General features: G+C 38.2%; 1 protein-coding gene across 1 annotated transcript; it reads left to right on the plus strand.

Moving 5' to 3' along the window:
• Positions 1-930: 930 nt before the first annotated feature.
• LOC110067841 (mechanosensory protein 2-like) lies at positions 931-13808 on the plus strand. Its single transcript, XM_020775187.2, has 8 exons — positions 931-1362; positions 5824-5924; positions 6613-6685; positions 7350-7432; positions 7524-7727; positions 8752-8807; positions 11522-11600; positions 11785-13808. The coding sequence occupies exons 1-8, from the start codon at positions 1350-1352 to the stop codon at positions 11974-11976; spliced, it is 801 nt and encodes a 266-aa protein (XP_020630846.1). The 5' UTR covers positions 931-1349; the 3' UTR covers positions 11977-13808.
• Positions 13809-14076: the final 268 nt, after the last annotated feature.

Raw genomic sequence — 14076 nt, forward strand, 5'->3', positions numbered from 1 at the left:
TGACCGGCCCCCAATCTACAATACGACAGAAGTAATTATAAACCTGAAGTCTGATCATTTATGTATCGCTAGTGAGGTCCCAGTCGATAGTTAATGTAAAGTGAATAACATTTTGATTTCACTAGAACAACATTTTTTTTTTGTAAACTCGTGTGTAAGGAGACGGCGAAAACGAAATCCACATTCGCAAGAGTGGAGATTATTCGCGCTGAAATGAACGCAAGCAAGTACAGTAAGGGGCCGACTTAAGGAACACCAGAATTTATTTTGGAACTGCTATTTCAAGAAGGTTACTGTATTTTCTCCATTAATAACCCTTAAAACCTCCTTAGCTTTTGTTTCAAATTTGGCCTGGCTGGGCCAGGCGTATTTTATTTGTTTATTCTTTATATTCCATGGTAATTTTTGTTGCCATTTCTTGAGGTCCTACTTACAAGTAACCGGCTTTTAATCGAGCAAATACGGCAACTGTCGCTTTTCATGGTTAAAGATACTAAGCAAAACAATCTTTATTATTTCAATATGTTTATTTAAAGGTAAAACAAAAATCCACGCAGGTTATTGCGAAAAATAAAATACACGCCCCATGCAAAAGAAAACCACTGCACGGCACGTTGGCTCTTGAATGGTTTTCTTTCCACGAAATGTTTGAGAAACGCGTTTCACGCCGTGATTTTCATTGTAATTTTAAAAATTCGACTTCTCATTTTAGAGAGGAAAATTCATATTTTGGCGAAACAACGTTTCCCCCGTGTTTTCCACTCAGACCCTGTGTTTTCCACCAAACCCTGTGTTTTCCACCAGACCCCGTGTTTTCCACACCCCGCGTTTTCCACACTCCGGGACCCCGAACCCCGTACCACGGGACACCGGCCCCGCGTTTTCCACCTAGCCGTCTGACAAGAGATCTTGACACTTGCACTCTCGTGGCTAATTTCTTTTTTTTGTTGTTTTGTTTTGTTTTTTTTTACGGTTAATACTTTTTACGGCTAACGATTACAATTTTCTACATTTTACTCCTAACGGCTTGATAGGCCTAACAGTCAGCCCCATTGAGTCACTATTACGGTTGGTCAAACCTCCCATCGATATTATATTTTCAATAAATTGTTGTTGTTATTTACTAGCTTAGAAATCCACCACATCAGACACAAGTAACAATAACAATGGAAAATTTATGGCAAATAAATTTGAATAACAAGATGAGAGTATTAGACGAATGTGATTGGCTGTTTCACGGGAGGAGTATTTATCACGTGATGTAGCTGCGTAGGAGTGTGTGTTTTTTACAGCCCTGTTGAAGACCTTTGCTTTGCAGTTGAAGATCTGTCGATTTGCTCGGCGTGAAAATGGCTTCGGATGGTAAGAAGTTATATTTTATCCTGCAGCTGGGCGGTAGAAATATTTAAGTATTATGGACGTATAATTTATAAGAAATTTTGCGTTGGATGGGTGCTGTTTAATACCCTTCAATTCTATCTTTGATACGTGCGTGTTGTAAGCTTATAAGCTTCTGTGTATACAAAAAAGCAAGGTTGCTCCACACTCCCGTAGCAACGTCAAAGCTACGTATATGTGCTTGATTAACTTGAATAACTGTGCTGAAATTGTGCACTTTCGATGCTTAGCACGAATCTTGCGTTTGCAAGCTTCACGAACCGAGAGATGACAGTGAAAAATAATTGAAACGATCCTTGCTGAGAAATGCGAGTGATCGATATCTCTTCCGAATTAATATGTTATGCTTGTAGACACTAAGGTTACTGGATTTTTGTAGTTCAGGTTCAAGCGATGTTGCGCCTTTTTTGTGAGTTTTAACTTTTCTCTCTTCATAGTTCTTTGGCTTACGTTACTATTTTTTGCTATGACGCATGATTTTGCGGAACCGCAGATTTTTCCGATCTAACGGGAAGTGTGTTAGCACTGAAACTGTAAGAGCTTGGTCTAAAATGAAAGCCTCCTTAATTTTCAAACACTTTTTGGGGTTAAATCCTTTTTTGTAGTTATTGAGTTAAGCTTAATTGTTTGCACAAGAAGTATCGGCAGTTCAAGAGATCGTCAGCCTGCCTTTTCTGACCGTACATGAGAGGCGACTCGCATAAATATTTTCCAAGTGTGGCCGGTAGCCCTGCTTAATTTCCGTGTACATTTCTTCATGCCAAAGTGAAATGAATTACTTTATGTGCCTTTCCATTTTATTTAAAATGCTGTCAAGAATTTGCCTGGGCTTGTTGATACATCATTCAACAAATGACATTTTACAGTGCTCAGCTCAATCAAACTCAATCTGTTGATTGAGTTCGGCAATCAAACCAATCGAACTCAGTCAATCAGATTATGTTCGACTGAGTTCAGTTTAACACAATCCAATGGATTGCATTTGATTATGTTTGGCGATCGAACTCCATTGAACGCAAACCAGTGGATTGCTTCCGATTGTGTTCAGTGAATAAATTCATTTGAGTGAAGGTCATGTTCTGTGGTCTGAAAAACTTAATTTGCATGAAACGCAAGTTATACTTGAGTAACTTACGGTGGCGGAACATAGTGTTTGATAACCTTGTTTTATTCATCTTTTCCTCTAAAACCCTTGATCCTTTGGCTGCAAAAAATGGTAAGATGCAAGTTAACAACATAAACTGTGGGCACAGGCATGTTTTTTTTTTTTTTACAGTTAAGCTGAAATATTGGTATTGCCATGGCAACGTAAATAAATTTAAACAGGATCACTTTTCTTCATTTTGCATAAAATCTATTCTTTAGATTTTCTTCATTATTTGCATGCAACAAGATTGCAACAATGCTCACATGTTAATGCTATTTGAATAAATAATAGTTAAACGGAGAGATTTTTAATTATCCTTTGTGGAACGATAACTGGATGGTCTAGAATTTCCTCTGTTATGTTTAATTTTTTTTGATACTGTTTAAATAGAATATAAATCCATTCCTCGTCTAATATGTATCCTGTATCAATGCTAGCCATTCCCTCAGAAATTTTCTTCAACCTCTTTACCGTTGCTTGTATCTAAGCGTGAACACGTGACCCTGAAACATGTTCTAATTGGGTGTCAAACGTGGCATGATTGGTCATCAAACATTAGCAGACTGTAACACGAACTTTCACGCTCAAAGTTCAACACACGAAATGGCTGAAAGATTGGACATTGAAGACTTCTTCAGAGAAATTGACCCTGACCTGTGTCAATATGCATACACCTTTCCCAAAAGTGGTTTTACTTCTAGTACAACCTCAAAATATTGGCGGGAGCAAGACTTTCAGAGTCTTTCAGAGCATGAAAGTTTGCATTACTGTCTGCTAAACTTCAAATGTTTGATGACCTATCATGCCATGTTTGACACCCAATTAGAGCATGTTTCGGCATCAGTTGTTCACGTTTAGATACAAGTGACAGTATTTGACTTTATCTGGTGTAAAAAAAACTGGATAAAGTAAGGAGGTAAGTTATGTATCAAGACTTTGTTGATGGAGGATTATGTGTACCAATAATTGGTAATTGTGGAAGTCCTGGCAAAATCATTTAAACTTGGACGGATTTCTAGATAAATAAATAAACTACTTTTTTCTGGTGTAAAATTCCTATGTGGGTGGATGTAATGTGCTGAGAAAATTTTGGTAGATTTCACCGCAGGAAAGTCAAGAAAATCAAAATCTAAGGTACAGACAGAAACACTGAAGACGTCATTCATTTGGCAGATTACTTTTTAAGACTTGGGGGATATGTATTAACTCTAAACTAGGATGGTTGTAAAATACTATTTCATTATTGCTCAATAGTTCAGTTTGATCGGTTTGTAGTGGACTGGGAGTAAATACGAACATTAGCAAGCACAACATATTAAAGTGCACCGAACCCCCAAATTTTTTTTCGCTAAAACGAATCTACTTGTTATTTGAAATATTCTGTGAAAAAATTTTTGCATTCGGTTAAATCCTTGATTTTCTTGTCCCGACGAAATCTCAAAAATAGCTCCAAAACACCGCCATTTTGTTTCATGACCGACTTTCAGGAGAATGGGCCCAGCGGCTGTTCTGACGTCAATATCTCGCATCCTCTCATTTCCTTCAGGATGGTGTAATACACATTCGAAAAGTGGGCAGAAACGCCTTCCAGAAGTGCTGTCGACTGTTGCAGCAATATCTCAGATTTAAAGAAAGATATTCTGTACAATTTACTTGCGATGATCGGTCAATGGTACAATAAAGACGTAAACGATGGTTGATTTTGTCAAACCGAAACAAGCGAACCGAGTCTGTGAGAACCATTGAAGAACTCTCACTGGAATTAGTTCCACAGACTTTGAAACGCTACTTTCAAAATTTTCTGCTTAAAGCTAACCAGCAATTTGTAGAAATACTATGGACAACCTATATCTTCCAATCCCGCAGTATTTATAAAATAGCTGGCAAAGTTGTGTGATCAATCAAGAAGCGTTACGACAAATAATTTATACTAATATGTAAATAGGTCACAACTGTATGCCGCCAACCAACACTCATTTCTCTTTCAATTTAGATAAAAGTCAAAGATTAATCCTTTAGAAATACATGATAACAACAAAAGTGTTAGACTGACAGAGTTTTTCGAAGGTTTGGAAATCAGCAGTGTGACAAACATTCTGTGCAAATAGTGCAGTGTCGAAAATATGACCGCATAACATTATCTGCAGACCGCTTAGGGAACACATCCTTTTCACTTATCTGACGAATTTCACGCAAACTTTGAGAAAAATTTACATTGGTTATTTGGAGTTACGACTTAAAATGTGTGAGAATGTGAAATCGGTAATTGTGTGAAATGTTTCCTTCTGCCTTGCTTTCCGCAGCTTCAAAAATACAGGTCCAAACAGTACGATTTTAAATCAGTCGAAGCCAGTGTTTTGGAGGTCATCAAGTCTCAAAAACTGCAACAATTACGTCGCTCTTATAAACATGAAGCATTCAACAGAAAGTAAAACAAAAACTGGATTTAATAGGACAATCATATCTTGACATAATACATTCTTGCTAAGGACAAATGTAAACGGGCTATAAACACGTGTGGAAATCTTGCGTTTAGGTGATGAAATTACCATACAAACAGTCCTTGAGTTTTCTTTCCTGCTTTTCGTTTGCCTGCGCCTCCACTTCGTATCTAGCTTTCCATTCCTAATATAGAAGCAGTTTGTCCGCAAAGAAGTCTTCCCCTTAGTCGCTTGAAATATTGTAAATTTCTCTCAAAGCTCTAAGCAGTGAGTTCACAGTTGTCAAACATGCTCAATCGAAGTTTATTTCGGAGTCTTCCGAATCGAAACTTAACTCTGACTCCAGTGACGAAAAAGAAATGGTTCTGAAACAAAACTTGGACGTTTTAGTCCCAGAATACATTGGAACAATTTGATTAGTTTTGTTTTCCATTTTCTGCAGCAAATACAGAGAGCTGATGAAGGCGCCATTGTGTTTGGTTCCTGGGTAGACGTCATCAGCAACCGCCGCCCCAGAATACGGTCACACAACACTTTAAGCGCTACTTTGAAAGGGCATAGAAAATTGAGGATTCAACCAAATTAAAAAATTCTTTGGCCAAAATGCCTCCAAATAATAAGTGGACTCGTTTTAGTGAAAAAAAAAAATTGGGGGGTTAGGTGCACTTTAAATGAATATTGTGGTCAAATACAGTAAACTAACTAAGCACACTTCAGCAAGATAATCTCTTGCCTTTGTCCTTTATTTTTAAGGTCATTAAAGCAAGCAATGTGAAATTTTGTTTGTTTGTAAGCGATTAAACCACTTGTATTTTTGTTTTGGTCTTTATTTTATAGATGATGATATTTCCCGTGGTTGTTGCGACTATGTACTGACAATTTTTTCAGTCCTCATTTTTATTTGTACTTTGCCTTTCTCCCTGTGCTTTTGTTTGAAGGTAATGTCTATAATAATATTATTGTTGTTTTGTTAACCTGGCTCCCTATTTCCTGATAGTTTTTTTGAATGATGATGTGGTAATAAATGAATGAAGTCAGTGCTCACTGAGCACTTTTCGCTCTAACTATTGACGAGCAGTATAACCTTGTGTAAGTCCTCATGTAAGGTGACCAAACACAGTTTTTGATGCCTGAGCTTTATTCACCCTTTTTTCTAAAACCCCTGATCCTTTGGTTGCAAAAATGGCAAGATGCAAGTTAACAAAACAGAGTTTGTGTGTTGGTAGTTTAACTGACACATGCGCTGTTGCCAGGGGAACATAAATACATGCAATGTCAACAATTTTTCAGTTTTTCATTCTATCAAGAAATCACGTCCATAGATCAATTTGTTATGCCAAATTTAGCAAATATGTGAAGTTTCATAAGAATCTGTTGCAAAGTCATGAAAATATGCAACCCCTAAACTTGCCAATTTTTACTAAGAACTCTAGGCGACGGGACAAGCATTGCCCAGCATTTTTTCTGCCCTTTTATCATACACTGATGCCCACCTCTGTGTATTGGTGATTGCAGGGGAATTTTAAGAAGTCAAATGCCTTATTCATTTACCAATAGGTAGTTCAGTAACTAACTATTGATCAATTTGACACGGTCCAGCTTGCTTGACTAAAATATTTCATTTAGATAGTACAAGAATATGAAAGAGCAGTTATATTCCGTCTTGGTCGATTGTTGTCTGGAGGAGCTAAAGGACCAGGTAACACTTTACTGTTTACGCCTTTCATAATTTATATTACTACTTTCTCTGTTCTGTCCAGTAGCCCAGGGGCTAGTGAATTATGTTGTTGGGCTAGTGGTTTCTATCCTCTGCTTGCCCAGTGGGTATGTGTGTATTTCTTTAGGAGGGGGAAGAGAGGGGGGGGGGGGGGGGGGCAGATTTTGGGGTACAGATTTTTGTATTTATTTAATATGGAATTAGTTAATCATGCTAGTAAGGAATTTTTTTGAGTTACTGAGATTGACTTTCAGGCCAGTACGTCAAAATTGATTTGCTTTGCACCCTGATGTTGGAATGGAGTAGTTTGATGTTTTGATTGTCAAGAAGCCAATCCTGAAGTACTTGTAGTGAAGTGATTACTTTCCCTTTCTGGACAGATATTTTCCATAAGTTTGCCATCGCAGTACAATTGATCAGCAAGCCATGTATGAACTGCTCATTCATTGTTAGTCCCTGTTCAGTCAAATTACTACATCAGAAGAGCAAATTAGTAGGGTTTTGAATACAGCAGATTTCTTGTAAGGGAGAAGGATACTGGGAAAATTGTCAAATTCAAGTGTCATGAACACTGTTTTGTCAGGCATTTTTTCCCTGGTTCTTCAGCTCTTTCTTGTCTGATTTTGTGACTATGATGTATTTGTAGGGTTGTTTTTCATTTTGCCCTGCATTGACTCCTATCAGAAAGTGGATTTGAGGACAGTGTCATTTGATGTTCCACCACAGGAGGTACTAACAAATTTAGGTTATGTTAAATCAATCTGTAGGCTGTGTTCTGTGGTAGCCTTGATAACAAGCAAGTGGCTATCTTTATCTTCAGATTCTGACCAAAGACAGCGTGACTGTGGCAGTAGATGCTGTTGTTTACTTCAGAATCAGTGACCCCACTATGTCAGTCACCAATGTGGAAAAGGTTGATCAGTCAACTCGCCTGCTAGCTCAGACAACATTGCGAAACTTTCTGGGCACCAAAAACCTGAGTGAAATTTTAGCAGACCGTGAAGAAATCAGCCATGCCATGCAGGTATGAATAATGATACAATGAACATTGCTCTTAAAGTGTAATAACTTGGAGGTTGATGTAAATTGATGATATATTATTTAGTATAGATGGTTATCTGTTCTGTATACTGTCAAATACAGACTTTGTGGATTTACGATCACAAGTGTTTATTTTGAGATCTCCCTTATGAGGTCAATTTCTGAACAATCAGGGTAGACATTAGGATCTAACCTGGGTTTTACTTTAGGCATTCTTATTTGTTTTGGTGGTGGGAGGGTGAAAAACTAAGGAATGCCATCATATATTTATTTGAGCAGTCCACAGTAAAAAGTCAGGAATCTGGACTTTTTTTGATTGTTCATAAAACAAAATACAATATTCAGTATTGCTCTGATTGGTTCCCTAAGTAAGTAAGGAGGGAAGGAAAGAAGGAAGGAAGGAAGGAAGGAAAGAAGGAAAGAAGGAAGGGAGGAAGGGAGGAAGGGAGGGAGGGAGGAAGGAAGGGAAGGGAGGGAAGTACAATGAAACCTGTATTAATCGGACCTCATATTAAGCAGACCCCCTCTATTAAGCGGACACTAGCTTGAGTCCCTAAATTTCCTTCCCACATTTACTGTAAAATAAACCTGCATTGAGTGGACACCTCTGTTAAGCGGACATGGACACCAATATTAAGCCATTTTGTTTCACAAAACCTGCAATAAGCGGACACTTCAAGGGCATTTGACCTCTGAAAGTTCAGCTGAGACTCCTTTAACATTGTTCAGCAATGCTATTTTAAAGCTAAATGATTATTCCAGATTGCTGCATTGACTGACTGCACATTGTGCTATGAGCAGTCTTTAATCTCACACTGTGTTACACTGTGCTACAAAAGGGTTAATAATCAGCTATTATTGCACAACATATTGAAACCTGTTTTGAGCAGACACCAGCTGTATTTAGCAGACACTAATGAGGATCCCAAGGGTGTTCACTTAATACAGGTTTCACTGTATGAAGAGTAATGTTTTCTTGATGTTGTTATTGTAACTTGTTGTTGCAGTCCTCGCTGGATACTGCTACTGATCCTTGGGGGGTGAAAGTGGAACGTGTGGAAGTGTAAGTGTCACAGACAGTGGTAATAGGGAGTTAAAGCAAATCGCTATGGCTGGCGCTGATATGGCTGCCGGAAGTAAATTTCCCCCAAAATGAGACATTGCACATGTACGTCAGTCGCATCCAGCTGTAGCGTGAAATCTGACTGAGTGAGTCGGGATGTTTTGCCGTAGTGGCTACTATGCCGGGTCTATTTTGCTTCTGTGGCCCTTTTCAACGGACTTCTCGGCATTTTAAGAATTGCATTGGATACTATATCCTTAAAACTCAATTTAAGTCAAAGATTGTGTCAAGGTTGCCTCTCATAAGCTTGTAAATCTGTATCCTGAATTTACGATAAGTTTTAGCAAAGGTGTTGGAATGGCAAAGCGAATCTAGTGAAATATTCGTGTTGAGCACAAGGTTGTTTTTCTTCGGTTAAGTTTGCTTTGAGGGTTTAGTGAAGATGTTTTTTATCTGGATAACTATACGATGCTCTTTTGCTTCTTTGAGTATTGATATATTTGTGTTCTTCACTCGATATTCTTTGAGACATTTGTCTCTGAAATTACATATTTCATCCATCAAATTGTTATGGTACAAAGTGTATGGCATTCGCTTTCGCTCAGAAATAACCTGTTCTGGCGTCCGACCAAATAACAGTCATCGTCCTTTGAGCGAAGCCATTTGGCTGTGAGAAACTAAATGAAAGAGATTTTAAACTCCTTAGCCGATGTTTCTCTCATCTTTGTATTTCGCTTTACGCGCTAAACTTAAAATTTGGCAGACCACTGAGACGTACTCTCCCCAGACCTTTTCAGACACGGCAGCCGTAGTAGCAGCAGCCATAGTGATTTGCTTAAACTCCCTAATAAGTTTGCACAACCAAGTGACTGACTATTAAACAACTTGTGATTTGATTGGCTGTACATGATGATGATTATAAATAGCAGTTTTTGTTAAAAATGTAGCTTGTTACTATTGATGGTGTAGTAAAGTTTGATAGACATGCTGTTTTTGACAGATTCTTATCAAAAACTCCATAAGTCTCCAAGTTTTATTTGATTCATAAGAAAAAGTAGTAATGCACACTTGGGATTATTCTGGACATTCTCATGCCTTGGTCTGCTCTTGGAGACTGGAGTTAGCCATCAAATGATACTTGTTTTCCTGAGTGAGAATTTTAAAACACATATTTGTTTCAAGAATGATGTTTTCTTATTGTGTAGTTCCAGAAAATATCCATACCCCCACCACAGAGGGAATTTCACACAAGTTCCCCCTCCTTCCCAGAATTTCCATTTTTTGAGCACAAAAATCCCCCACCCCTTCAGAATTTCCACAAGTTTTATGTATACCACCCATACCCTCTGGAAAAAATAGTTTTGGCAAGAAAGTGTGTTAAAGTTAAAGTTAAACACTCCAAACACTTAGCTGTCTGCATTCCATGTCACTGCTGTTTATTCTCGAGTGATCGTAGCATCTGAAGATACACACAGAGAAAACATACAGCAGTTTATTTAAACATGCTTTAAAAGAAAATAGATAAAATGGTAACTTGTCAAATTACCTTCCTAAACGACTAAGTCTCTTTGTAAATGTGGTACAATTTCTGTTGAAGGACTGATGAGTGTGGATGAAATTGACACCATACTTTTAATCGAGAACACAATTGCCGACACACTCGCAACAAAAGCCAATTTTACAGCAAAATTACATACAAATGGACAGAGATAAACAAGAATAAGAAATTCTCAAGGTTATGAAATCTTAACATCATTTCTACCTTTGTAAAGAAATTCATTTTCACGAAAGAAATTGACTGCCACTTGACAGCTTCCAAGACTGATGTGAAAACAAACTAGGCTTGTCACCAGTGCTTTTTGGTCTACATGGTGACTCCAATGTAGACTGGTAACAAGTAATGTTGGCCATTTCCACATAACGGCATGTTCTTCGCTAGCTTCCAAAGTGCTTTTTGAAGAAAGAAAATTTATTTCAAATATAATGCGATTCAAATACAAGTATTCAAGCTACTATTTTTCACATGAAAGATCTACTTAGTAGGTAAGAAAGGATTTTTGAACAGCTAGATCGATACTTGAATCCATATTGAATCAAAGGGCATCTGGAAACGAAATCGACCATCCAACCCCCCTCCCCTCCAGAATTTCTTGGGTCTTTGATCCCCACCCCTTCGGAATTTCCAATACTCTCCGTGGTAGGGGTATGGATATTTTCTGGAACCACACATTAACTCTTTGGGTGCTGATATTTTATGTGACCCCATCCCCTTGCTGTGTGGCCTTCTTTCACAAGGACATTTGATCTACGGCTGCACTCCTCATTCAACTCTCTTTGTTCTATTTTTGCATCAATTGGCCAATTCCCCCTATGGGTTGGGCCTGCAGGGAATCATGGTACTTGTATTACTCACCTTGGACTGGATATTTATTTTGATGAATACAACTACCATGATGTCCCTCAGGCTCGTCTCATAGAGGGTATTGGTCATAAAGATTTTCAGGGTTTGTGCGTCACAATTATGCACTGGAAAAACAAGTTCATCACATCTAACCCTTTTCAGTTCCTTTGTATGCCATCTGGTAGCCTCCTTCTAAGCATAAAGGTTGTGTATCATTTTGAAAAAACTAGGCATTTGTGGTGGAAAGATAAACAACAGAAAGTCCTACATTCAATTTCTCAGCTGACAGTTGTATTGTCTCTTATGTCTTTAGGAAGGATGTGCGTCTCCCACAACAGCTCCAGAGAGCCATGGCAGCTGAGGCTGAAGCCACCCGTGATGCACGTGCTAAGGTAGGTCTGTTAACAAGCAGTTGATTTCACATTAAATATTGGGATTACACACTCCTGCCTAGTCACTACTACTAGTTTATTTCATTTCGAACATTGTCTATGTTTCATTTGTGGGCTAATGGAGAGATAGTGGTTTCTGATGTCCTTGTGATTAACTCCAAGTTGTTTCTTACCATTATTCCAGGTCATTGCTGCTGAGGGTGAGATGAATGCCTCTCGTGCTCTGAAGGAAGCTGCTGACATCATTTCTGAGTCTCCTTCTGCTCTTCAGCTGCGATACCTCCAAACGCTGACATCCATCTCAGCTGAGAAAAATTCCACTATCATCTTCCCTCTTCCTGTTGATTTCCTTAGTAGATTTTTGCCAAACAAGTGACTAGACGGCCAAAAGGGGACAAACAAGGAACGCTATACTGAGTCACCAATGACAGAAGTTAGTGTTCTTTAAAATGAAGCTGCTTCTAATGACACTTGCATGTATAACTTAGCTTGTACAGTAATTTTTTGTTCAGAGTTTTAAGATTGTCGCCCAGTTGTTTGACAACTATTTAAGTTGATTAACCCTATTTAGCCTGGGCTTCTTGTTTTGTTCATGCACTTAGTCCAAGGGAGGTGGGGGCACAAACCCATGCATCCTCAAAAGAATTCTCTCAATGGTAGTGAAACTTGTAAGGTTTTTTAAAAATTCATGCCTGTTACTGAAGTGATAATCACATGCTGTTTATAACACCACAGAATGCCAAAATTATGTCACACTTTTTCAAATGTCCACCATCTTGGATTTCAAATCTTTTTGAAATTAGTCAAGAACAGCTCCCAAATGGGTTCAAAAAATCTGGCAAATATCAGGATAAAAGAACTGCAGAGAATTTGTTATTTGTCGTCATAATATCAAAATTTTGACAAAAGCAAACTTTTAAGCACATGGAAAATATTTCATTTTGGTGAAACACTCTCTTAAACCATGGATGCTAGTACCTTGGAAACATCAAGTTAGGTGACCAAAAGCCAAGGCAGACACTTTGTACACACCCTCCCCCTCCTCCCCCCTCAGGCTAAATATGGTGAAGTATTTTATTACTGGTACTGGTACTGGTAATGTTTTGTGGCAGTGTCATTCCTAATCCTCTTTAAAGTGAGCCATATGTTGAACAATGTTTGTAACATGTCAGCAATCATGTGGAAACCTTTTAACTAGGTGATGTGCTTCTGTCTAATGTGCTAGAGGAAACTTTGTACATGTACTTGATTGCAAGTTGGTCATGTTGATGTTTCATCTAAAGTTACCCTAATTATGGCCCCAACGATTCCAATTCCACCATCCTTGGTTCACAGAGGAATTTGCATGTGGGTTTGCGGGTGGAGCTCAAGTGCACAACTCCAATGAGGTTTATCAACTCAGTTTTTGTAGTTTTTTGTATCAAAGGCAAACAGGAATTTAAAAATAATGCAAGATGTATGTATTTTAAAAACTGAAAGATAAATTGCCTTTGATGTTGATGCTGCACCCTTGGGCTGACCTGTTATTGGGACAGGAAAGTTGTCAAATACCCAGAGGGGGAGGGGCTGTGAAGGGGCTTGGAATTCACAGAGCCATTAGCAGATCAGCAGCAAGTTCATTAAATGAAGGCAGAGGCTGTAGATAGTTGGCACGACTGTATGCTTATGTATAAAGATGCCAGATTTTACAAAGTCCTTGAGAAAGTAAGGAAAATAATAATATGGATATCAATTTTGTCAAAACGATGCATTACCTTTTCTGCTTGAGCATTAGTTATTCAGGATCAGGTTGTTATTTAGCATGGTACTAAGTGCATTGATAAGTGATTGTATGAAGTAGATTTACTATTTACATATGGCTCATGAAGACAGACTGTATGAAAAGTCCCACATTTTGTCTGAAGTCCAGTCATATGTCTAGTATCTGGATGGAGTGACATTAATATCCAAGAAGGATAATGATGCAAGTAGTAGTCTGTAGCAGTCACTAGGACTATGTGTAATGTTATAATGATCTTCAATTTTACAATACCTGAAAGTGTTTTCTTAAAATAACTATTTAATAATGAGCATCTTAAAATTAATGTTGGTATAACCACCCTTGTAACAGGGAACTTTTCGGAAACACAGTAGTACAGTTACGAAAGCTTTTGATATTTAACATGTAGAACATTATACCAGTGTATCACATTAAAGTTGAGAAAATTGTTTATATGTCATCATTCTCAAATGTGTAGCTCCAGAAAATATCCATACCTCCCCCACAGAAGGAGTTTTTCCAAGACCTCCCACTCCTCTGGAAATTCCAATTAAACTTGATACATTTCTTTAAATTTTTTGGTCTCAGAGAACCCCCACCCACAAGGAAATTCAAATCCCTTCTGTATGGGGGGGGGGGGGGGGGGGGGAGTATGGACATTTTCTGGTACTGCAATATGTTATAAATATCCTGAGCTGTATTCAATGTCAAGAGAGC

The sequence above is a fragment of the Orbicella faveolata genome, unplaced genomic scaffold (assembly GCF_042242905.1).
Source record: "Orbicella faveolata isolate gen_17 unplaced genomic scaffold, um_ofav_v1 contig_37, whole genome shotgun sequence".
NCBI lineage: Eukaryota > Metazoa > Cnidaria > Anthozoa > Scleractinia > Merulinidae > Orbicella > Orbicella faveolata.

Excerpts from the sequence above, each read along its gene's own strand:
- LOC110067841 (XM_020775187.2), top strand. Across the intron at positions 5,925-6,612 it reads CCCTGTGCTTTTGTTTGAAG|ATAGTACAAGAATATGAAAG; the intron begins GTAATGTCTATA and ends TATTTCATTTAG. Across the intron at positions 7,433-7,523 it reads TTGATGTTCCACCACAGGAG|ATTCTGACCAAAGACAGCGT; the intron begins GTACTAACAAAT and ends CTTTATCTTCAG.